Source organism: Loa loa, assembly GCF_000183805.2.
Source record: "Loa loa unplaced genomic scaffold supercont3.368, whole genome shotgun sequence".
Classification (NCBI taxonomy): domain Eukaryota; kingdom Metazoa; phylum Nematoda; class Chromadorea; order Rhabditida; family Onchocercidae; genus Loa; species Loa loa.
The window spans coordinates 19,673-43,517 of NW_018108548.1; the positions used below are offsets into that span (position 1 = coordinate 19,673).

The window sequence follows — 23,845 nt, forward strand, 5'->3', positions numbered from 1 at the left end:
AAGCAAACAAAAGTTGTCCATATCACTCAAAGAGTTTGTAAAACCACCGCTCCCGGGTGGGCTTGAACCACCAACCTTTCGGTTAACAGCCGAACGCGCTAACCGATTGCGCCACGGAAGCGACATCTCACTCCTCCCATATTCTGCATAATAGTAATTCTTTTTAACAATTTTTATTGAATACAAGACTATTAGGACATAAATTTCAGAAACACACTATTCCGAAGATGCTTGATTTCTGGAAGCTACAAACTAGAAAGTTATAAAACTGCAAAAATGACACACACTACATCAAGTCCAGATGCCGAACTCCCAAAAATAAGTGTACCTTCAGAAATAATAGAATTTTGGAAGTATTATACAGCAGAAAATGATTGAATTTTGAAAGTAGAAAGATTAAGTCAAAAAAGTAGCTGAATCTTTGAAGCACTACATGAACTAGAATAGGATCCGAAACCATGGGATGAGAATAACGAACTACGGATGTTATGTTGGGATGACTGCTGGGAACATATACATCGTATAAGAAAGTAAATTTCGAAACACAAATACTGATTAAGAGGAAAGTGTTAAATTCAGGGAACACATTACAGCCTAAATTATTCAAAAATTCCGAATCGATGACAAGAACCCTCTACATACAACGATTATTTTATTAAGAATAAACTTAATTTAGAAAATGTGTTCAACATGTTTTCATCGAGATGTAATCCCAAAAATCCAATAAAAACTAGAAACTCCGCCAAAAAATCCTGGCTTACTGGCATCTTTAATGCTCAACTCTACGTATCCTTAATATTCAGCATTTTTTTCTCACTTTCCTCGATCCAATAAAATTTAAATCCAGTTTTCTTCTACATTTACGAAACAAAAAAAGTAATGTTTAATCCATTGCTTCATAAAAATACAAAACCAAGCAAGATTGATTAATAAAAACAGAATAGTCCAGAGACTGAACTTTCTTCCCATTAAAATATTATTTACATTTAAAAAAGTTATCTGCACATATATGCCGCTATGAAAAGTTCTCTTAAGCTTGTGACTATTGCCGATATTTCTGATTATTATTCACATTTACTTCATGATCATGAATTCAACGATGATGAAATAGAAATTAAATATAAATGATGACAATAACCTCCACAGAAAAGATTTATACCATTTGCATGCCACAAATCGAATAAAGTGTACCTTTGCTCTCTTGGTTCGTCTAACGGGCATCTTAGCTGATAATCGACCAATAGGACGGGCACTTCGATGCAGCGAAGGCATCCTATGCAAATTCCTGATTGTGTAACTGAAAAAAAAAAAAAACAAATTAGAATTCCAGCGGGATACCGGATATTTTCATCTTTGATGTTAAGTTTATTTGATGCTTTCTACGTCTGTCTTCCTTCTGTAAAAGATACCAAAATATAGGGACAATGGACCGACCTCCACCGATTTCACTCAAAATTATTTGGAAATACTCATCCTCTCCTTTTTTTCTTCATCTTACAGCTGCATCGTAAAAATGACTACTTTCCGAATCAGTACGAAGAAAAATCTCCCAGATAAGTTCCGGATGAACCAAACGTTATCCGGAAATTCCCATAATACCATTAAGAAAGATAAGTCCGTGACTATTTTATTTGCACACTTTCCCGATGTGAAAAGGAACTAAAAATAGTAAACTGACCAAGTTGAAGTGTTTATATTTACTCTTCATTGAGGACAATCAAACAGATAATTCAATAAAAAAATAATTAGTATTTATCATTCGTACACAATACAACAAATCTTAAATTTTTCTTAGCTATCATGCTTGTAAAGACATTTCAAAGGTAATGAAATTTTTAGAATTTACTGAAAATAAATCAACAAAAATGATGTGATGCTAAATGAATCATCACTGCTGGATGAGGGCGGTTTAAGACAGACAAGCCTAAATAGTTTAGCTCAGCGAAAAAGATGCACCTGGGAACTAGCGTGAAATGGTTGTGCTGGCGTACGAACACGCCTTTGTAATGATAACATCAGTACATCGAAGGACGAACAATTACTTTTTTAAAAAAATGAAAATTTCAAAAAAATCGTCTGTAAAAAACAGTGGGAAGGCACGTAGGAATAATATTCAGTAAAGCCGAAGTGAAAAATGAACTCGAACAGTTTGAACTACCCACTTTTTACAACAGAACGATATCAGAGCACAAACAATTCAAATGGATACTCTGTAATTGATAATTTCAAATTTCATTTAAAAAAAACAAATTCTTGACACACCCAAGAAAAAAGAATAAATAATGAATCTTACAGTGTTGCTCCGGTTAAAGTTTTTCTCCTGCCTCCCCCCACATCTGGACAGAATAAATTCATAAAGTAAGCTTTTCGTCGTAAATATTCATCAATCCTTACCTAAATGAGAATTAAAAATAACTGGGTTTTTCCGGAATCAAATAAGAATAAGATATCTCCGCTTGATTTCCGATAATAAAGGATCACAATTAAAACATTAAGTCGGGAAAGAAACAGAATTAACAAGGAAAATAACCCATCACCATAGATACATATGTACCGTGTATGTGTGAGTAACTTCAGCGTCATCAATAATTATATAGACACTTCAAAATTCGTCTTTCCTTGCTTATTACTTCAAAAGTGACCATTTCAGCTGCTCCTTTGCCGAACCGATTAACTGAAAAATTTTGCGCATTAACTGTAGCGATTCGAAACCCACTCCCATGTTAGATAGAATACAAATGCTGCCCATTTAAGACCGAATTTTTGTAGGTTTATCTCAAGTAATGATTGCACAGTATGACTGACCACATGCATGGGATTATCGACAATGAGTAACATAAGCGACATTAACAGAACCGACCCTATTTTAAAATATGAAAGGAATAAAATAATAAATGCGATGTTATGATCGTTTGACATAGTCTATACCCAAATTTTTTTCGGCAGAATTTAAGAGTAGCAAGGAACAACAATTCTGTTAGATAGGTATAAGGCCCATAAGCCCAACAAAGCTAACTCTTGCAACTTCAAGATTATAGAATTTCACTGAGCCCCATCGATGAAAGCTTAACAAATTGCAAAAAAAGTGATATCATTTTAATTCTATTTTATTAGCACTGCAAGCACCTACAAGAACTTGCAACATAAGCATGCAACCAGCACATCGATTCTGAAATCGCTTAACTTCCTATCCATAATACCTCAACTTGGTAGACGTCTCATTTCCAACATGATCTGTGTACTGAATGTGATAAGCGTCCAACATAACGAAACATAGGCCAAATCCTAAGCTCTTCCAATTTCATACACAAGGTAAAAATGGTAAAAATGGTGAACTAAATTCAGATGATACAGGTTGCTCTAACTTCCAATCAAAAGCAGAGACTAAAGAAAGGGTCTATGAAAATCTTCAGTGAAAATCAGAATGACAAGTTTCACCAATTATTATTTTCCTAATTTAAATGGATAAACTAAATTACTCATTGAAATGCTAGGTTTGTCAGTCAATGTGAAAAAGAAGAGACACGAAATTGTGCATCAGTTAAAAAAAGTGAACAGAAAAAAAAAGTGAAAACAATGAACAGAAAAAAAAGTAACAACGAACAGAGAAAAAAATAACGCTAACTGAAGCTCTATCAACATATGCATCTCGGTGAGCACAAGGAGGAAACACGAAGATGATGCCGATTTAAACCAAAAATAAATTCACAGAACTATTTCTATGTGGGAGGGAAACCGCTTTATCCAACGCACCATTTAATTCAGCCTCTAAAAACTACAACTTTCAGAGCTTCCATTAACGAGTGTAACTCGTTAAAATCAACCGAGACACTTATGCTATCAGGAGAAAAACCCCTTCTAACAATTAAAAATGAACTGATGCGACGCAAAATTATGACAAACGATTTCTTCGAGTTGTTTAATCAGTCGTTTGATTTGAGTCTCTTTTCAGATAAAGAACTATTTATATCATAAATACTTCTTGACATTACAGCATGCATTTGTCATGAGTCATAACAAAACAATGAGCGCTGTGGTAAAGACTTTTTTAAGACATGCGTACCGACATTCCCACTTGCGAGATGCTTTGATCACCAAATGTTAGTTCATCGGTTCGTAAAGCACAACGACTTACAACAGCCTGTGGTTCCGTTTCCATTAATACACTGCAAGTACAAGAGATATAAGACTATGACTAACTAAACTTACTGAATCTATACTTGTTTAATAGCTTTGATTTCAAATGGTTGGCTGGTGTCCCAAAACGATCACTGAGTAATGAAATGTAAGGTTTGTCTACTCTCACATGTTTATTAAATATTAAACAAAGCAAAAACTACCTGGACTGACTTAAGACTATCCAATATTTGTTTCAAAAGGTAGATAGAGTTATCTGCACATCATCCCGTGTCAATCGTAAATATAAGCAAAAATCTACAAATCCCTTTCTCCAATTTTTTCCCGATATAAACATTAAGACTTCGTATGAAACGATTCTGAAGCTCCAGTTATTGCAAAATGCTTACAAGCGCATTTTTAAATGGAGCACTATCTATTTCTAGTACAGCAAATTCTTAAAAGATACACAAGGTTTGACTGGAGCAACGTATCTTTCCGTATTTGTACAGTTCACACAAGCCTTCGAAGTGATAGAAATATTTACTTCCATTTTTGGTACCTGTACAACAGAACCAATCTGCTCAAAAACTATAGGGAAAAAAGTAAGAAGAACCAATCCACAAACCCATTATCACAAATTTCATCGATGATCAACATAGCAATATCCATATCATCGATAAGTGCTTTCTTCTCTACATTTTTTCGTAGTACTAACGAGATCGAGTCGTATAGGCAATTGAGAGCCGAGACAAGGATCAATTCGTTTTCATCTGCACCACCCATAACATAGAAAAATAGGTCAACATTGCTCCGATATACGCAAATCATTCCATCCAGTAAAATTATTTCGGCTGCAAAATGGATGAGAAAAACTACGAATAATGATGCAAGAATTTTCTCAAAAAATAACAAATTAAGTGTGAAATCTTGACAAGTCCTGAAGCGATTGTCCATTCAAACAGACAGTCCATCAGTTGTGAAAACACAAGGCCGTAAGTTCAATTTCCTAAACGGAATCCCTGACACCAACTGTACAGAAACAGAAAAACAACAGCAACTCCATGATCGAAATTTTACCATTTGCTTTGCAAGTTTTCTGGAATAAGCTTTTCTCGAACGCTTTTTGCTCCTTTGCAATCGGGAATACTTTGTCATCGTAATACTGAAAAAATAACTCCAATATTTGTCAAATATGTTTATAAAATTAATGTGAACCTCACAGGTGGCGAACCTTCCGATACTTTCTCTACCTAAATTACTTTGTATTAAAGACATAGACAAGAATGAAAAAGATAAAAGTCGAAAATAGCAGCACTTCACAAAAAACCTGCTTGGTTAAACAAAGGCACTAAACAGCTAACAGTGTCGTGTTCAGCTAAATAAAGTTTAAGTATATCAACTCAGCATACCTTGGCAAGGATACGATTACCATCTTGATCCAATACAGCGATTCCTTTGATGCTGTATAAAGAAGTCATTCTGCAATGAAAAACAAGAAAAAAAAGAAAAATACTGCAAAACTACTAATTATTCCTGACAATTTCGGTCGTCTCCCTGCACACAGTCTATTTCCTTCCATTAACCTCTATTATCATCTGTTCATGCTATCATTCTTCTTGAACTTTCAATCACTGTTACAATTACCATACAATTTTGTGAATTCCCAAAAAATTTTCGCACATATCCTAATGACAAAATGACAAAATAAGCAAATCTATAACTGTGTCTCATCACGTTCGCCCTCTACAACACTCTGTTAACCTTACTTTCCCTCCTTGAAACTTGAAAGAAACAGTTCCGGAACAGTCTTAAACAAAACAGACTCAGCTAAAATCTGCAAAATCAAAAATAAAACCAACTCCCACTTTTATTTCATAAAATTAATCACGCATTAGCGGTGCATTATGACTGTTTTCATCCCATCAACCATTTACAGCATTTCCGAACCTTTTCTTGACCAGTGGCCATCTTGACATCTCTGTCTGTAGCTGGGACCACAAAGTTGGAAAATAACAAATTTCGCCAATTTAAGAATAAATTTAATCGAAAGCTTCAACGTATTAAATAAAAAAAGAGGAGTCGACGCCTCCGCAGACTATATTTTTGTTCTCGTGGACCACTGGTTGGAAACTACTAGACTAAGAATAAGATTGAAAAGTTAGTTATTTTATAAACTTAAATTTTTAACGAAATTTTATGAAAGAACTTTGAAACGATCATATAAAACAGCATTATCAATGGATACTTTTTAAAAATTTCTGTAACCCTTTTTTCCAAAAAACACATCCAGCAGCATGAGAGGACCTGCCAATTTGGCATGCGCAATATTAATCCATACCGCGCAGGTTATAGTTAATTATAGAAGTATTCTAGATCAAGCCTTTTGCGCATTTAGATATCCATTTGCTCATCAAACGGAATTTTTAATGTAAATTATCAGGTGCAATCTTATTCAAATCAATCCATCCTATTAAGCCTAATTTTTAGTACTCACAACGTCCAAGTAGTAAGCGACTTGTGTAGCTTCTTATATTACATTGATTACCTAAAATTAATTGTTTCCTCCTCAACAATCTTTCTTCAGATCTTTTGCTTTCTGTTACACTCCCCGTGTTGCTTCACTTTCAAACTACGAATATTTTGAAGTGAACATTTAAATGTAATATTAAAAAACAAGAAGAGAATCTGTGTTGAGATATTGTCATTAAATGATATTCGGTTATGAATTAGTTAAACAACTCAAACAAGAAGGCAATATTCATTCGAAAATAGAGTAACTTTTCGATAAGCAACTTTTATCTTCATTGTCATCTTGCAATGATAACAGGATGAATTGAACTGATTTTTATCGTCCTGGTGAAAATGAGAAGAAGCGAGATTCAGATGACATCTTTTATATTTCTATATTTGTTCATCTTTTTATCTCTCATTTATTTCTTGTATCAATGCAAAGTTTACTGATATGTAACATACGTGAATAATGTCAATAATATTCCTGTAAAGTGGAAAAAAATTCGGATTTTCGAATAAGTTGCATTGAATATTAAATATTATATTGCCAATTTGGCAATTAGTCGGAATAAGAATACTGATGAAGCAATGAAGCAGTCAAACTTATGAAATATTTCGATTTTGTCAAAACTTTCGCTCCAATATGTGTCACATCGAGACATCATTCCAAGCTATTTTTTCTCTACAACTGTCCAAGATTTTTCACTCCTTCATTTTGTCACCTTTCCTTAGCTAGTCGTCCTTTCTTGTCCTCCTGCAATGAAACATCAATAATTAAACGATCTCCCTCTTTTTCTCTCTCTCTCTTTATTTTTTTTTTCGACTTAGCAAGCACCTTGGATTCTTTGACGACTAAATCTGGCTGTATTTAAGATGTAAATGGAATTTAACAGTTTTCATATTTTCTGATGAAATGAAAGACGAAGCAGAGAGGATTCATTAATCAAATTTATGATTTTTGTATATCGATTAGGTAACCAAACAAGAGTTTAATTAATTTGTATGTATCTGTCATAACCATTCTATATTTATGACTATAAGAGTTATATTAAAATGTCCTGATTCAATTTCAGGTCTGAGTAATTATTTATCATAAAAAATTCCGAGGTCTTCGACCTTCACGCAATAACCTTCAGCTTTAAGCCAAAGGACTTTCCGAAAACAGCTAACGTTTTTTTATTTTTATATCTGGTACGAAATGGATTTCATTAAAGTTTGAAATTTCTTCCGTCTTTTATGATTCACTTTTATCATCCATTGATCACTGCTCAACAAATACACTATGCACAGAAATGTGATATAGTCACTATGGGCAATGCTTCCGTCAGTGAGCTCCGGTGCGATATTTCCGGAATATTGATTTTTCCCTTCAGCTTTTTCACCGAAAAGTTAGCATACACGACTTCTCACCGATTATCACTTTTCAAATATGATTAAACGAAAATTTACATATTGACATGTAATTACAGTCCATAGATTCTGTTTGCTGAGTTAGCGCCATGATAATGGAAAAATTGTCATTTCTATTTCGTCTTATTTCTAACCTTAGTAATGCGATACAAGAGAAAGAAATGTATGGTATGCAATCTAAACACCGATTAATTCTATTTTTAGACTTGATTTCATTCCGCATTTTACTCCGTGCATAAGATTGCATAGGAAGAGGTCCTTTAATGAACCCGCAATCGATAACTTCGAGATTCTGTCAAATATTGAGTTATCATTCGATGAGTCATGCTAACAATCTGTTAGCTCATTAACAATAAGTTTTTATAAGAATTCCAATACTTTTCTTCCAATCTTTCATTTGTGAGTTGATGAGGAATTTTCATTCTCTTCCAATAACATTGCCACCAAGCAGTGTTGCTTTGTTCAAGAAATCAGGCCATCTTCCTACAAATTTCTTCTACTTCCAATAATCATAATTGAGCAGGATGAAATAGAAATAGGAATTTGTTGATAAATTCCATTACTGTGAACCTGTCCTATGACTCATAGTTTGTCACATTGGGTCCTCATTATGAATCATAACCAACAGTGATCATATCAGGTCCGACTTATCAGATTATTGTGTCCAGAAAATCCGAGATGGCGTTTAATCATATTTTACGAAATGTCCTGAAATCCACCGTGAAATATCGTTTTCCCATATAGGAAATAAAAAGAGAGAAGTAAAAAGCACTCTGGGACTTGCACCATAGCTTTAATCGATTGTGTGCGTGTAAGTACATTCTTCCTCCATTATTTCACCATTTGTCTCATAGTACTTAAGTGAAATAAAATTTTTTTTGGAAAATTTTTGCTGATCATACGATAAAATAAATTCAAATTCCAATGAAACTTTAGTCTTTCGGGAGAAAGAACAACGAATCGTATATAAGAAGATAAAGAATAAAGGATCACTAAACAGAATAGTAGTGGTGCGATCTGATCTCAAGCGAAATGTACAGCGGAACATCGATCAATGCGCTACGAGCTAAGGTTAGCTAGTTTAAAACTTTTTATGCAAAGAACGGGAGATTCGGAAAACAGTTGACTACAGCATAGATTTGAGAAGGAGAAAGGATAGAGATTTGCCAGGAGGATGGTTAGAGGGGAAAAGTACACAAAAATAGCTACTTCTCCAGTTTTTTTTTTGTTTTAAATAGCTCAGAATTTTAGTTTGTTTCGAATTTTTTCAAGAAACCCCTGAAAAATTCGGAAACTTTTCCATTAATTAAGCATTTTTAAATCGACACTTTAATCCAGCAGTTCCTTTTTATGCCCATTGTTGACTCATTCATTTCGTTTCTTCGACCACTCTAATTCCAGTTAACTCCGAATTGTACCTGAATAGTCAATCCCGGAAAAAGGCTTGTAAGCTTCACAGACGAAAATTAACAACAAACTTTAAAAAAACACGGGACATTGTCGAAACTCGTACTCGTACTCATAGAGGTTCGTGTGCCGACTGATCGAAATTTAAGCATTTGCTCCGGCATCAGTTCCAGAAGTTCGTGCACTGGTTGTGTGGTGCTATGTTCCACGGGTTGGCGTATTTCCTGAATGAGTAGGTGTGTTCCGGGAGCAGCCAGGTTGCTCAGATGTGTCGGTGCATTCCGGAAGCTGGCATATTGCTTTTTTGTAAGTTGTATTCTAGAAGGAGGGATTGCTTGGGTGTACAGATGTGTTTGAAAAGCTATCGGATTACTTGATGTATCCGACCAATTTTGAAAATGCACAAAAAAGATCCTGCAGATATATCACGGTAGCCTATCGAATTTTGAGATGCGAAATGATTTCAGTATCGGTTAACCGAAGATCAACATCGTAAAAATTTTGAAGCAATGGAGAGCGACGAGTACAAGTGCGCCTCTGCTGCAGGTAATAACAAATTTGTAGTGCGGCATGATGTTGTTGTTGTTGTTCTTTCTTATCCATATTTCTTATTTTTTTAAAATTGCATTCCTTATCGAACTGCGGAATGATTGTTCAGGTTTGTTTTTTTTCCAACTTGTTTGCTATTGTGAACCCTTTAGTCATGGTGTGTTTTGTACTTTGATCAGTTCTTAAAATTGTTGACTGGTTTGGAATTTATTCTCAGTGCTCGATCGCCCTTTCTTCGTTTGATATTTTTTTCTCAATATGCTTGTTATATTTTTGTTAGATTGCTTCTCATTACAGTTGATAATGTAAGCAAGATCTTGAAAAACAACCGGAAATCATCGATTACTCGACTGCTGAATGATACCGCTAAGGGTTTGAAACATGTTTATCAGCTTTCACACCCATCGCAGGAAGATCTCACGTACGATCTCTTCAAATGTTCCAAAAAACCCGGAGAAGCTTCTTTGGGGAAACTACTTTCTGTAAGATATTGTTGTTTCTTAGTAGGAACTTCCATGCTTGGAAAGAATACCTTGATACGGAAAAATACCCTTTCTAATTTTATCAGTTATTAGTTCCTTCCACTTTTCGAGGTTTTTAAGCAATGAATAGCTTGCAGGTATTGCGATCATTTGGCATCCGTGAAGACGATCCACGATTGAAACATACGATTGAAAAAATGCGTGAATATGAACTGCAGATCGAGGATGACTGTGATACCAGACACTGCTTGTTAAGCAAGGAACAGTTCAAAGAGTTGGTAGCTAATTAATTTATAGATTAAAGACAATATTTTTATGTTAATCTTTCTTGGCTCTGAAAAAATCGTCAGAGGAATAAGGAAGTTCTGTTTTTTGTTCAACAACTCTTGCAGTTTGCGAACTTGAGTGATTCCACTTTTTTTTTTTAAAGTTAAATGCTTTATAACAATTCGGTCCAGGAATATGGTATAAAACTCAAATATTGCAGATGTATTCGACCAAGCATCAATTTAATTGCCCAGACACTTCGCAACGATTTGATTATTCCTTGTTGGGGCGAATTTACTGCTAAGATCAAGGAAATTTTTGATGAAGTAGTTTTTCTATATCTGGGTCATTTCTTTTTTTTACTTTATTGTGAAATTGTGAAGTCAACTTCCGCCTTGTTACTGTCAAAGTCTCCTTCCTGAAACAGCTTTGCGGTTCTCCGCGAAAAGGATTATGCGCTTCTGACCAATTACTTCCTGCTTTGAAACCTCCGAGAATAGACGATTTCATTCATAATAGGATATTCATAATTCATAAAAATTTGTGCTTAATACTTATTGGTGCCTTTCATCTTTGCATTTCTGGCAAATTAATTTTAGTGCGCGAGTATTCATGATGGCAGAGTAGCAGATTATATCCCTCAGTTAGCTAGAGTGGATCCGAAGAAATGGGGTCTTTCGATATGTACAATTGATGGACAACGTGTCAGTTACGGTGATGCACGTGTACCGTTTTGTTTTCAGTCTATATCAAAGGGTAATACGATAAATGAGTTGAAATTTAAGAGCTTAGTTTCACAGCCATTCATTTTCTACAGCTCTAAAGACAATTTGATTAATTATTGTCATACCATAGTGCCAGTTCTCTGTTGAGAAATTCTTTTTCTAGCTTTCAATTATGCAATAGTCGCGTCTGATTTGGGAGCAGATTTTGTCCACAATTATGTCGGGCATGAACCATCCGGGCGATTATTCAATGAAATATGTCTGGATTGCAATGGTAAGCCTTTGTATTACCTGAGGTACTCCAATTTTCTTGAAGTTACCAAGCAAAAAATGTATCTTTTAATGAAATGTTAAGTTACGTTCTTCTGCTATTGTAGATTTCGCATTTTTTCATTGTTCATCTCGCAAGGCTAATTCAGGATTAAAACATAGAATTTCTTGTAATTCACGGTAACATCTTCTTGACAGGATAACTCATACTATTTTATTGATTCATACTGAAGTAACAAAATCTTAAGTTATGTAAGTTGTTTAACAGGTAAACCACATAATCCTTTCATAAATGCTGGAGCAATTATTGTCACGTCACTACTGAAAATGGGACATGAAATGGCTGATCGTTATGATTTTGTAAGTTTACCCATGACTATCATACTCCGTTAATCAGCTTTGGGTTAGTAATATAATTTAATGATTAAATCTCATTCGTAGTTTTATACAACTTCTATGTCAGTAGGCAGAACTCACCAGAAGTGAAATCCGTTAAACTATAGTCAGAATATTTTCAGGTACTAACCCAATACAGAAAACTAGCAGGAGGTGGTTACATAGGATTTAATAATGCAACGTAAGTTTTATGTTATTTATGTTGTTTTGATAATATTTTGCATTACTTGGACTTGTTTTTTATTTTTCATAATAAACTTTTACTCTCTAGGAACTTTAAAATATGCTTTCACTATGCTAATGTAAAAGGAAACCTTGGTGCTTCTCCTCAGATCCAAAGGAACTTTCTTGTTAGATGAGATATTTTTTAGCTTCTTATCTGAACGCGATACCGCAGATCGTAATTATGCGCTTTCTTACTACATGAAAGAAAATAATTGCTTTCCTGGTTCAGTATCGCTCCGGGATGAGCTTGATTTCTATTTCCAGTTGTGTTCATTGGAAACAACATGTGAAAGTGCTGCGGTAATGGCAGCAACTTTGGCTAATGGAGGTAGACGTGATGTTTGAAATTTGTTTCTCTTTTAAGATAGGAAATATCGACCAAGTATAGGATAATGTAGATCAGATTTCTGAGAAATAAATTTCAAAAAATATGTTCTACTGTGCATTATTTCCAAATTGTCGTTCACGGATTGGATGGAGATTTCCACTTTAGGTGTTTGTCCACTTACCAACGAAATATGCATTAGTGCTCGGCCATGTCGCGATGTTCTTTCATTGATGTATTCATGTGGGATGTACGATTACAGCGGTCAGTTCGCATTTCAGGTAACTTGAAATGCTTTTGTTTATGAAATGAATCATCTGGCACATATGTAAATTACTGTGCAGCACTTTGTAGTAAATTCCAACAGTTTAGGTTGGCTTACCTGCAAAATCTGGTGTCTCTGGAGCAATGGTTGTTGTGGTACCAAATTTGATGGGGATTTGTATTTGGTCGCCGCCTTTGGATAAAATGAGTAATAGTGTACGTGGTGTAAGCTTCTGTAAGGTAGATGTTTTTCATCATTTATTTACTGAGGAGGTTTGTTCAATTACTACTAAGGAATTTTCGAAAAAAATAGAATATTCCTGCCAGTTATTAGAATTTTCCAGAAAATGATCGAAACTTTCAATTTTCACAATTACGACAGTTTATTGCATGCGGATACCAAGAAAATAGATCCTCGAAAGCGTGGCATTCCAAATGAATCCGAATTAATCCTTGAAATGATGTTTGCAACTAAGAAAGGCAACATTGATGATGTTCGAAGGTACTCATTCCATAAAAAATTTTAATGAAGATAAGAAAATGCTATCTTGTATGGCCGGATGAAATAAAACAGTCTCAAAGCTGGCAGCATAAATATAGCATTGATGACTTGCACACATGCTTTTTTTCTAGAGTCCTAGGTATAACAACAAATTTTCACTAAATGAGTTAGAAAATGATCTCGATGATTTTTGAATTATAACTTGAAGAAAAATTTGACCTTATATTAACATAACACTTTTTGTTAGTTTACCTTGGAAGAATGAGCAGCACGATTTGTAATTGAAATTTTCAGAATGTTTTTGGGTGGCATTGACTTGAATATGTCAGACTATGATGGTCGCACACCACTACATCTAGCTGCTTCAGAAGGACAATCGTTAATGGTGGATTTCTTTCTCGACATTGCTCATGTTAATCCACTTGTGAGAGATAGGTTAGTTGTAAAGATATTTGAAAATGCTTAGACTTAAGTGTTAATTTCTTCAGGAAATGGTACCTAATTTATACTGATTTTATAGGGAAAATTAGGCTTGCTGTATATTCTGTTGGTATGATGAGTAGTTGGTAGTATAAATCTTCCTTCTTGAATTATCGAATCATTTTCTTAATAAGATGCCAAGTGGCACAAAATGATGAAAGTATTAATTTCTTGGATAAGTTCAACGTTTATATCTAAGTACTCTGGTATGGAAGGGATCACTCGTCCTATTGAGTTGCGTCTTTTAAAAAGTATTTAAACGTTTGATTTCATAAAGTATATTATTATACTAATTTATATTATTATATGTGATTTATGTTATATTATTATACTTTATGAAATCAAAGGTGATAGATCAAGAGACCACCACTTTTTGCTTGCAAATGGTCTTGCGGCAAGTTATTCGTCATTATAACACAAAATATGTCTTACAAGTTGTAACAAAACTTCACTAGACTTTTGCTATTTGGAAACATGGGATGTCGATGGGAAAACTAATAACGAATCATTTTATTGTAGATGGAATAGGACCGCTTATGATGATGCTTTGTCGTTTGGATATACCAAAATTGCGGAAAAAATTAAATCATCTATGGATAAAATATCTGGTGGATTCGTGCCAATGTTAGTTTAAATGAAATTGCCAAAAATTTTTGCAAACTTCTTTCTGTTGTTTTTTTGTTTATAACAGCGTGTTGCAGAACAATTCCTCCGGAAAAAGCACTTCAGTTGCTACCCGAGAACGGTGATGTTTTAATTAATTTGCCAGAAGAGGAAAATGAATGGGAAAAAGGTTCGTGTGCTTTTCGAACTATTTTACTTGTGAGATCCATTTGTTCTTTTCAACTTACTGAACCTCGAATAGTAAAATTCCCTGAAATAATGACGAACAATTTGATACGAAATATGTTTTGATTTTGTAGAAGCTAGAACAAAGTCTACATATTATTTTAATGAATAATAATCAGTTTAAGAATTGCGAATTGTGGTTGATCGTTTATCTCATTTCGACCATTCAAATGTTGATGATGATTATTTGACCAGTCCCAGAATTGCTGAGAACGGCGATGGAACGTCTGATATTTTGCAAAAGTCGTCTGAAAGGAATGGTAGCTTTAGTGCTCTGAATGCTGAAAGTATGGTGGACGGGAGTGACGGTCAGATCAACCTTGGCATGAAATTTTCAGGTTGATACTTATCGCTGATATGCTGTGTTAATCTTTTTTCTTTCTACGATACCCCCTGGTATTGCATATATTACAATTTACACATATTCTGTTCTGTGTGAGAGAGGCCTCGGGTTGTTTGTTATGAGAGGAAGACTTTGACGCTCCATAATAAATGAAGTTAGTGTAATCTTGTCATTCTTGACTATCTTAATTAGTGGTATTATTATTCCATTCATATTGAAAAAGGCATTCATTTTTAGCATTTCTTAACAAATTTTTCGAGTTCCGGGTTATGGATGTTAAATCTGTGCTGCACTGATATTATCTCCTTCTGATAGTATTATTGCATATTGTAGTCATTTCCTTTGTGTTATATTGTTTGTAAACTCACAGATTTTCCAGATCCTCATTTTAGAATCTCAAATCTTGCCTCGAAACTTTGAATTAGTAAAGCACTGCAATATTCTAAGCGAAATAATTTGCATAGTTTGTAGGCTCTGTAGGCTCTGAAGGACCGCAGAATTGTACTATATGGATGCCAGATAAGAGTTTTCTGTTCATTAAGTTTTTTTTTTTTTTCATCAAGCTTTCTGTTCTGGGAACTACTTTCTCCAGAAAAAAAAAAGACCACCACTTTCTCTAGAAATATTATCTGCTTCTTGATGCAATGCCGTTGTTTTTAATCCTTTATTTTCTCTGCTGTTTCTATTTCTCAGAAAACCGTTTTTTGTATATATTAACGCTGTCATGTTAATACCCCATTGTTAGTGGTTCATTATTGTTCAGAGTTTTCTGAATGTTTTTTTCTGTTCTTTCGTATATATCCCTATATAATATATATTTTTTCAATGTTCTCAATTAATGCATGATGCCTATTACTTTGAGGTTTTTAGTAGCATTTACTGAACAGGTTCTGCGTTTATCCGATCATTTTTTCTCAAAGATTCGTATTCTTTTACAAAATTTTCGAATAACAATTTTCTTTTTTAAGTCACAGTTTTGTGTGATCTGGTTGAGAATTCTGTAAGCATTCCATAAAATACCAATGTTGCCAAAGCTTAGCCTAAAATTTCTAAGAGAAATGTCCTCGTCACTTACGATTGCTATCATTGTATAATTGCAGCATTTCGCTTCATTGTATAGCTTGCAACATTTCACTTCATTGTCTAGATACTTCTACGAGATAAATTTTGCTACGTTATGCTTGTTCTGCATTTATCCACATTATTTTTGTTTTAAGCAGAATTTTTGTGTTAAGCACGAATAAATCTCTTTAAGCACGATAGTTTTGTAAGCACGATAATTTTTAGGCACGATAATTTTTTCTTTTTAAACACGATAATCGACAGAAAAGGAAATATACATGATTTAATATTCTAACTTTAGTACATTTCAATGTGTTCTTCCGGAATATGTTCTAGTTTTTTTTTTCATTTTGATTTGATTCAAACAATCTGAACACACCATGGTTAAGGAATACCCAGCAATCGTTTATGGAAGGATGAAATTCTTAGATTATTATGGGTTACAATGGTTTATCATGGCTATCGCGGCTTGTTTTGAAATGTAAAACATATGTAGGTTTTGCAAAGAAGTAAGGACGGAAATGTTTCTAACTAGCCGAGTATTAGGTTGCGGAAAGACTTTCAATGACCGATTTTGGTCGCTCAAAATCTTGAGCTTTTTTTTTCTCCAAGGAATTTTATGTTTAGCTATTTAGTACTGGTCCAGGTATCATGATCTATATGAGGAATTTTCCGATGGTCTAGACTAACCAGAAATTGTCCTAGAAATCTATTCTATTTTGTAAAGTTGTTGTTACATGAAAAATTATGGAGTTGCAAATAGCAGTCGCACTTGAAACAGTTTCAATTCTATTTAACATTTCTTTGAATGCCTAAGTTAACATCCATGTTTTCCTTCCTTTCAAAGTGAGCAAGAGTGCTTGTTGCTTGTATTATTTCATTTTCTACCAACTTTAAGAGTAAAACTAATTTTTCTTCTGTCGAAATCAGTAAAATGATATTGATAAGATTACGATATCACCAAATGGATATCTGCACTAATCTTTTCTGACGATTTATGATTGGTGACCAATTTACCACTAAAGAGGAAATTGTTTGATGGTATCTTCTTCATTAAAATTCTATCCTTCTTCTACCATCCCTTGTTTTTTTTCTCATCAAGGCAATCGATAGGCTATTCTATGGATGCTGCAAAGAATACGATACCTTAGAGAAGTGAAAACATCGTTATCTACTTCTATCCTTCGTTTGATGAAACTTAAAAACTTATAAATTTATGAAATTCAAAATAGCTTTTGCAATAAAAAAATTATTTGTCTTGTTTGTTTCCCAAAAAGAACTGCAAAAGCAGCAGCATTCTTAAAACAATTGGTTAAAATTTTAGAAAATTTCATCTGTCACATTTAAAAAAAAATTTTGTTGTTGTTTGATTCTTTGAATATTGATTTATTTTTGACATTCAGATCCTTAATTGACGGAAGTGGTGAAAAAATAAAATTTATAAAATTACAAATAACTTTCATAACAAAGCAAACCTTTTTTTTTCCATCTTTAAACGTTCAATTCTTCATAAAACAATTACAATTGTATTATTCAATAAATGATTTTTTATAAAATTTTGCAAATATTCATTTATTATTTATCAACAATTTTCTATTCTTCATTTCATCAAACATCGGTTTATGCAAGATTTCCTTAATTAGTTTTTATGATCAAAGAAATGAAATTACTACCGGTATGCTTACTATCTCACATTTTTCTATCCATCCTTCTTTTCAATCATTTCAATTTAATTTACTTAATAATAAAAAGAAACTGTCAAGTTGATTGGTACTGTACAAACTGCAAGAACTTCAAACATCTTTTCCATCTTACAGATGTTGTCCATTTTGGTGTTAACAGTTATGCTTACACGATTACAACATGCTTGTTGCAATATAACAATGTATAGTACTTCACAAATTAAGAAACTTTACGATAAGTTTCTCATCAAGTACGTTATATTTCTATTGCTATAATGGTCAAATATTTAGGGGAAAAAAACATTTATCACTTTTAGCAGTTTTGTATAAAGAAGCTAACATCTTTACTTCTATAAATTTTTTGATTATTTTTTTACTCTAATTTAATTATATCCTTTTAATTTTAATTAACAAAAAAAAAAGGAAAAAATTAAGCATTCGGTTGTTCCTTTCTCAGTTTGTAAATTTACAGATATCCTCGTGATTTCGACAATGATACGATCAGCTACCGAAAACGTCTGAAAATATTCCAAGAAAATGTACAGCTCATAGAGAAATTAAATAATGAAAATAGCACTGCGACATATGAAATCACCAAATTTGCCGATTGGGATGATGAGGAACTTGATGCGGTTTGCATAAAGCAATTTTTTAAAATTTCAATTCAATTTAATTTCAGATTTGTCATTTTTTTAAGTTTGACTTTTAGGTTATTTCTATCCAGCATATTTTGTATACTTTTGAGGAAGGATAATATTGACTTAAGGGAAATATGAAAGAAAATGGAATTGTTTGGGAAGTTTTTTAATCTGGACGAATTCTTCCAACGAAACATCTTATTTCAAATATTTTCTATTATTGTTAACATGATGCAATACCGCACAAGATATGACGTGAGTTATGCTGAAAATTGATTAGTGGATTAAATTAAAAGCAAATTAGATTACAGTTCTCTGGACCACTTCCTAGATTGGATCGTTATGTTTTTCGTTACCATGGTGCTGGTTGGATTTATGTAATCTCAGATGGTTCATCATATCCATCCCATTGGGATTGGAGGGAGAAAGGAGGTGTAACTGCAGTTAAACAACAATGTTAGCTTCAAAATTTCTTGTACAATTATCCATCCTTTCATTTGAAAAGATGAGCAATTTCATTTTAATTGAGTTTTCCCAAGATTTTTATACTCATATTCTGATATTATTTTAAATTTAAATGAAAACACATTTATCACAAGTGCACTAATTGATACTTTTAGCATATAATTGTAATTCATGCTATGCATATGCCGTAACAGCAGTAATAGAATCACTGTATGCAATCAAATATCACCAATATATTTCCATATCGGAATATGAAATGCTCGATTGTGATTATACCAACAATGGTTGTGGGAGTGGTAGTATCATGAAGTCGCTGGCGTTAGTTATTAACCCTTTAAAAAATATTCTGTCATTTTAATTTAAGCAATTTTATGAAATTATATAATTTCTTTTAAATAAATTGCGCAAGACTTTAAAATATTTATTGTGAAAAAATCCTTTTCATATTCCTTCTAAATCAGTTACAAACATTTCGAATAAAACCGATATACACACAAGTTGCCTTTACTGACAAAACATTGTTCATTGTTATCAAGCGAAATCAACTATACATCGCAGATCAACCGAACAAAAACCACAAAAGATAATGAGAAATTTTGATCCTATATGATTTATCCGTGGTGCAATTGCTATAAAATTATAACTATGAAAACATTTCTTAAGGAAATACTTCAATTTCCTCTAAAAAGTTTTGGTAAAATTATTGAAATTTTCAATTACTGCCATTCTACAGACGTGGGAAATATATTGGTTACACGCAAATGATAAATTACCCTACGTTATTGTGGAATAATTATTTTTGTCCAGCATATGGTGAAATTTTCATCAACAAACTATATCAAATCGATCCGGATCCAAATGCAATGGCTTGGTTTGTAGCAAATGTGGCACCGGTTGCGTTGAGTTTGTTTTTTGGGGATTGTGAAACTTTTTGTATGAGATGACTGAGTAGGAATCTACCTTAACAATGAATATTTTCGTATTTCATATGTCCTTCAATCTTCCCAAGAGTACCCATAAGTGAAGGATGCACTCTCGGATGAAAGTTAAGTTTCTCGAGCTATTTGCAAAGGGATGAAAGGGTGAAGAGAAAGAATTATTAACTAAAAGATGGAATGATAGTTAAATATTACTACTAGTATAACAGTTCTTTGACCATTACATTATTCTTCTGTGACCTAAAAGTTGACAAATTGAATGGGAATGACAAATGAACCATTTTTCACTGACTTTCATTAATCTAAACGTGATCATGACAACCAGTACCCTTTGTCATTGACCTTCTTCGGTTAACTATGCTCGGAATTTAAGACAAATAATTGTAGGAAAATATTCCAAATATAATATCAGAGGAACGCAAGAGACAATCTTCAGTATCTATGAAAAATTCTACGTAAATAACATTTCGGCAAGGGCTTTCTTTCTTCCTAATCATGTAACAGAATTCGGTTATAAAATTTCCCAGTGGTCTTTGGGTTTAATTTTACTACAGAACTGGATAGCATTGTAATAAGTACATTTTATACTCCAACCTCTTGTGATAAAAACACAACAATTGTTTTAACAGCTTTTAACATCTGATATCTGTAACCAGTTCTTTTCTTTGCCAGAACTTTTTCAATATTTTCTACCTAACAGATCTTGCATTTCCGAAACGGTACAAGTTTTACAAATCCGGTGTATTGCCGGACAATGAAGAATGCTCCGCAATGGAGCCAAACCATGCAGCCGAAGTGATCGGTTATGGTACGGAAAATGGCAAGAAATACTGGTTAATTAAAAACAGCTGGGGTGAATGGTAAGTACAGTAAGATACTTCTAGTATAGTAAGGTGAATATAGTCTTGCTATTTTAATAGTATTTCAATATCTTACTATAAGATAGAACAGCAAGATATTAAAATTATCTCGAACGTTCTCTTCATGTTTGAACCTCAGTGAGTTCGAAACTAAATCTCAATTCTCATACTTGCTTAATAAAACCTTATTTTTGTAAAAGCGACCGTAGTTTAACGGGAACTACTTTCAGGTGGGGTGACCACGGATTCTTCAAAATCGAACGAGGTATCAACGCCTGCCAAGTTGAAACTTATGTAGCATCGGCCGGCTTATGAAAGTGAACTTTGAAACGAATTCAGGATGATTCCGATCAACCCTCCTCAATGACTTCACAGCGGATTTCAACTTTCAGGACTTGCAAGGTCCGCCTTGAGATGAAAGTAGAATAAAGCAGGAGCACCACCAAGCTTTTGTCAATTCCCATGGTTCTCACACATAACTTAAGAATTAATGAACAATTCGACAGCATAACAGCAGCGATACATTGAAAATCGCAGTAACCGCGGAAAGTACGCTGCCTTAAATGATTTGTGGTAACGACATTAGAGATCAAATATCGCAATTCTCCGCCACTGGTCGCAAACACTGTAAGCTCATCGAAACAGTTTCCACCCATTTGTTTATTCCCAATGTGGATACTATAAACACACCATTCGTATCTGACAAAACTTATCACCAACCAGAGTCGAAAATATTTCACTTGTCTCAAACTTCTTTTGCAAACATCGCAGTCATAAGCTACAATTACCTGTTCTACAAACAAAATACCGCACAACATTGAGGACAGAACTGTATAAAGCCTGGTTCAGTTGATCTCAATGACAACTAAACGTTGCTTTCCCTCGTCATCAAAACTCTACAGACTTAAGCACTAATCCATTTTCAATTCTCATTATTTGGCACACTTCTTGGAAGACAAATTTATATATTCGTTATCCAGAGAAATACCATTTTCAGCTATTTATGTATTCATTTTCAGAGATAGAGAGAGGAGCGAAAGTTACCTCTCCTACTCCAATACCGCTTCTCGTGAATTGCTTATCACTCCCTCAATATCTCTCATCCACACCCTATCCCTGTAATCATTTCTTCAAGGTTAAAACTTATTTCAAACAATTTTTCCACCAAAAGACGGGAATTGTTATTCAATACATTCAACACCCGTAAGATTGAAACAGGAAAATTCAGCATTGTTATAGTAAAAACAAAGACGAAAGCTACAGCCAGCAGACACACAAAAAAAAAGGAGGATTAAAAGCCTATATCTTTGCTTAAAATATTAGTATATACAATTTTCATCATCGTGCAACAGACCACTCTGCAATGTTCCAGAAGTTTCAGGAGCATAACATTAAGGCAAAGTGAACTACCGACAATTTGAATGGCAAAATAAACTTGACGAGAAAAGTGGTTGTCCCCAACAGATATGCACCTTCAGAAAAGTACATAGCGAGTTACCGGCAAATTCTGATGAAATATATATGAAAAAAAAAGAACACTGCAAACGATGTGAAAATATTAAAGAAATGCATTTTTTTAGCTTTTTAGCTTTAGAGGGAGAGAAAAACAAAAACAATCTCTAAAGTCATAATGACCATATTTCCTTTAAAGACCACACCTGAGATTTAGTACGTATCCCAGACTTCCATTTCGTAGTTTTTCCGATATATCGGCTTTTATACAATGAAAAAAAGACACTGCGAGTTTTATACAATCCAAATGTAAGCAGATCACCTAAAATCATTAACACCTATTAAAACTGATCGATTACAAGAAACACGGAGAGCTTTCAGCTTATACAAATAAAGTCAGCAAAGCACTATGACCTGATTCATGCTGGCAGTGCATTCATTATCAGTTCTTTGGATGCTGATGAAAGTGAATCTGGAAACTTCACATCAAATTCAACAATTAAATCACCTCGTCGTCCAGCCATTTTAGGATTCGGTAAGCCCTGTCCTGTCAACCTTCAAATAAATCCAATGTATTGGAAAACAGAAATGAGAAGGATTTGGTCAAGTTGTTAACATTGATTATTAGAAAAGTGAAAGAACAAGTACAAATTTTGAGTTACTGAAAATTATTTCGTATATCGCTAGGGCTATCACAAAAGTATTAGAAAGTGGCAAGCATTTTTCGAAAAACTTATGCCGGGAAAATCTTTAAGAGGTGGAATCATTTATCACTTGAGTACAGTAACACCAAAAACCGTCAAATTACACAAGAATCCCATTGTGACAGTACCCTTGAATTCATTCCACAAACTTTTCAAGTTAATGGAAACCATCAAAAAACAATGCTGTTGGAAGAAATAGAGGAAACAAACCTCCTGGACGTATTTGGTCTAATGACTTCGTTGATACGCATCGGATATGTTGTACCATCCAAAGTTGGAACATGTATGATCGTTCCACATAAAGCGTCACGTAGCGCCAGCTTGTGTATATACCGGATATCTGCACCTTCTCGCTAAAAAGAGAGCAAATAATTGGAAATTGAACAAGTCCTCATCTTACTCTTAAACATCGCTATCTTTTAAAAGTTTTTATAAAATTAATTAAAGGAGTACCTTGAATTTAGGATGATGTTTGTCTTTGATAACAAACACAATGTCGGCAGGAACACGTCCTGGATGTTGATCCCCTTCTTTAGGGAACGTGATTTTGGTCCCACTCTTCCAACCAGGCTTGATATTGATTGTCAATACTTTATCCTCTATCCGTGTCGATTGCCCATCGGGAGCTAACACCTTCCTGTAAAGATCAGAAACAATACTCTGCACATAATATGTCTGAACACCGAAGACAAAAGTTGAAATCGACGACACTTGTAAAAACTGAAAAAATTTTAATAACTGCAGAAAGGAATCAAATCAGTTACCTAGTAATTTTCATTTTTTTTGGTACAACCCTTGTAAATATCTTCTAAAGAAACCAGCAACTCATGCTGCACAACAGGATCTTGACGCTGGCGCCGTGCATGACCACCCATACTGAAAGGCATCCCTGGAAAATCTGAAACGGCACCTTTTATTTG

At 33.9% G+C, this 23,845-nt stretch overlaps 4 protein-coding genes and 1 non-coding gene across 5 annotated transcripts in view; 2 read left to right on the forward strand and 3 right to left on the reverse strand.

Moving 5' to 3' along the window:
• Positions 1 to 47: 47 nt before the first annotated feature.
• On the reverse strand, positions 48 to 121 carry LOAG_20093. Its single transcript has one exon. It is a non-coding gene; the product is annotated as a tRNA-Asn (tRNA).
• Positions 122 to 2,372: 2,251 nt separating this feature from the next.
• Positions 2,373 to 5,719, reverse strand: LOAG_01432 (hypothetical protein). The gene is made up of 5 exons (XM_020445748.1): positions 5,529 to 5,719; positions 5,197 to 5,281; positions 4,745 to 4,970; positions 4,064 to 4,166; positions 2,373 to 2,674 (listed from the first exon to the last, which is right to left on the reverse strand). Exons 1-5 carry the CDS (start codon positions 5,595 to 5,597, stop codon positions 2,627 to 2,629), a joined length of 531 nt encoding a protein of 176 aa, XP_020303831.1. The 5' UTR covers positions 5,598 to 5,719; the 3' UTR covers positions 2,373 to 2,626.
• Positions 5,720 to 9,891: 4,172 nt separating this feature from the next.
• On the forward strand, positions 9,892 to 15,488 carry LOAG_01433 (glutaminase). Its single transcript, XM_003136972.2, has 16 exons — positions 9,892 to 9,993; positions 10,294 to 10,478; positions 10,616 to 10,752; positions 10,966 to 11,071; positions 11,345 to 11,501; positions 11,634 to 11,744; positions 12,009 to 12,100; positions 12,259 to 12,317; positions 12,508 to 12,689; positions 12,855 to 12,967; positions 13,059 to 13,190; positions 13,295 to 13,452; positions 13,747 to 13,887; positions 14,452 to 14,556; positions 14,634 to 14,725; positions 14,907 to 15,488. Exons 1-16 carry the CDS (start codon positions 9,957 to 9,959, stop codon positions 15,122 to 15,124), a joined length of 2,025 nt encoding a protein of 674 aa, XP_003137020.2. The 5' UTR covers positions 9,892 to 9,956; the 3' UTR covers positions 15,125 to 15,488.
• A 2,515-nt stretch (positions 15,489 to 18,003) lies between these two features.
• Positions 18,004 to 21,552, forward strand: LOAG_01434 (papain family cysteine protease containing protein; the record flags this gene model as incomplete). Its single annotated transcript, XM_003136973.2, has 7 exons — positions 18,004 to 18,119; positions 18,341 to 18,500; positions 18,818 to 18,962; positions 19,127 to 19,289; positions 19,705 to 19,874; positions 20,610 to 20,769; positions 21,000 to 21,552. 7 exons carry the CDS (start codon positions 18,004 to 18,006, stop codon positions 21,082 to 21,084), a joined length of 999 nt encoding a protein of 332 aa, XP_003137021.1. The 3' UTR covers positions 21,085 to 21,552.
• Positions 21,553 to 22,336: 784 nt separating this feature from the next.
• Positions 22,337 to 23,845, reverse strand: part of LOAG_18566 (DnaJ domain-containing protein) — a 3,216-nt gene continuing 1,707 nt past the window's right edge. The window contains exons 5-7 of the mRNA XM_020451229.1: positions 23,379 to 23,562; positions 23,136 to 23,278; positions 22,337 to 22,776 (exon numbers count right to left, since the gene is read on the reverse strand). Of these exons, the coding sequence (XP_020305007.1) occupies positions 22,641 to 22,776; positions 23,136 to 23,278; positions 23,379 to 23,562 (463 nt within the window). The 3' untranslated portion in view covers positions 22,337 to 22,640. The remainder of the gene's footprint in view (positions 22,777 to 23,135; positions 23,279 to 23,378; positions 23,563 to 23,845) is intronic.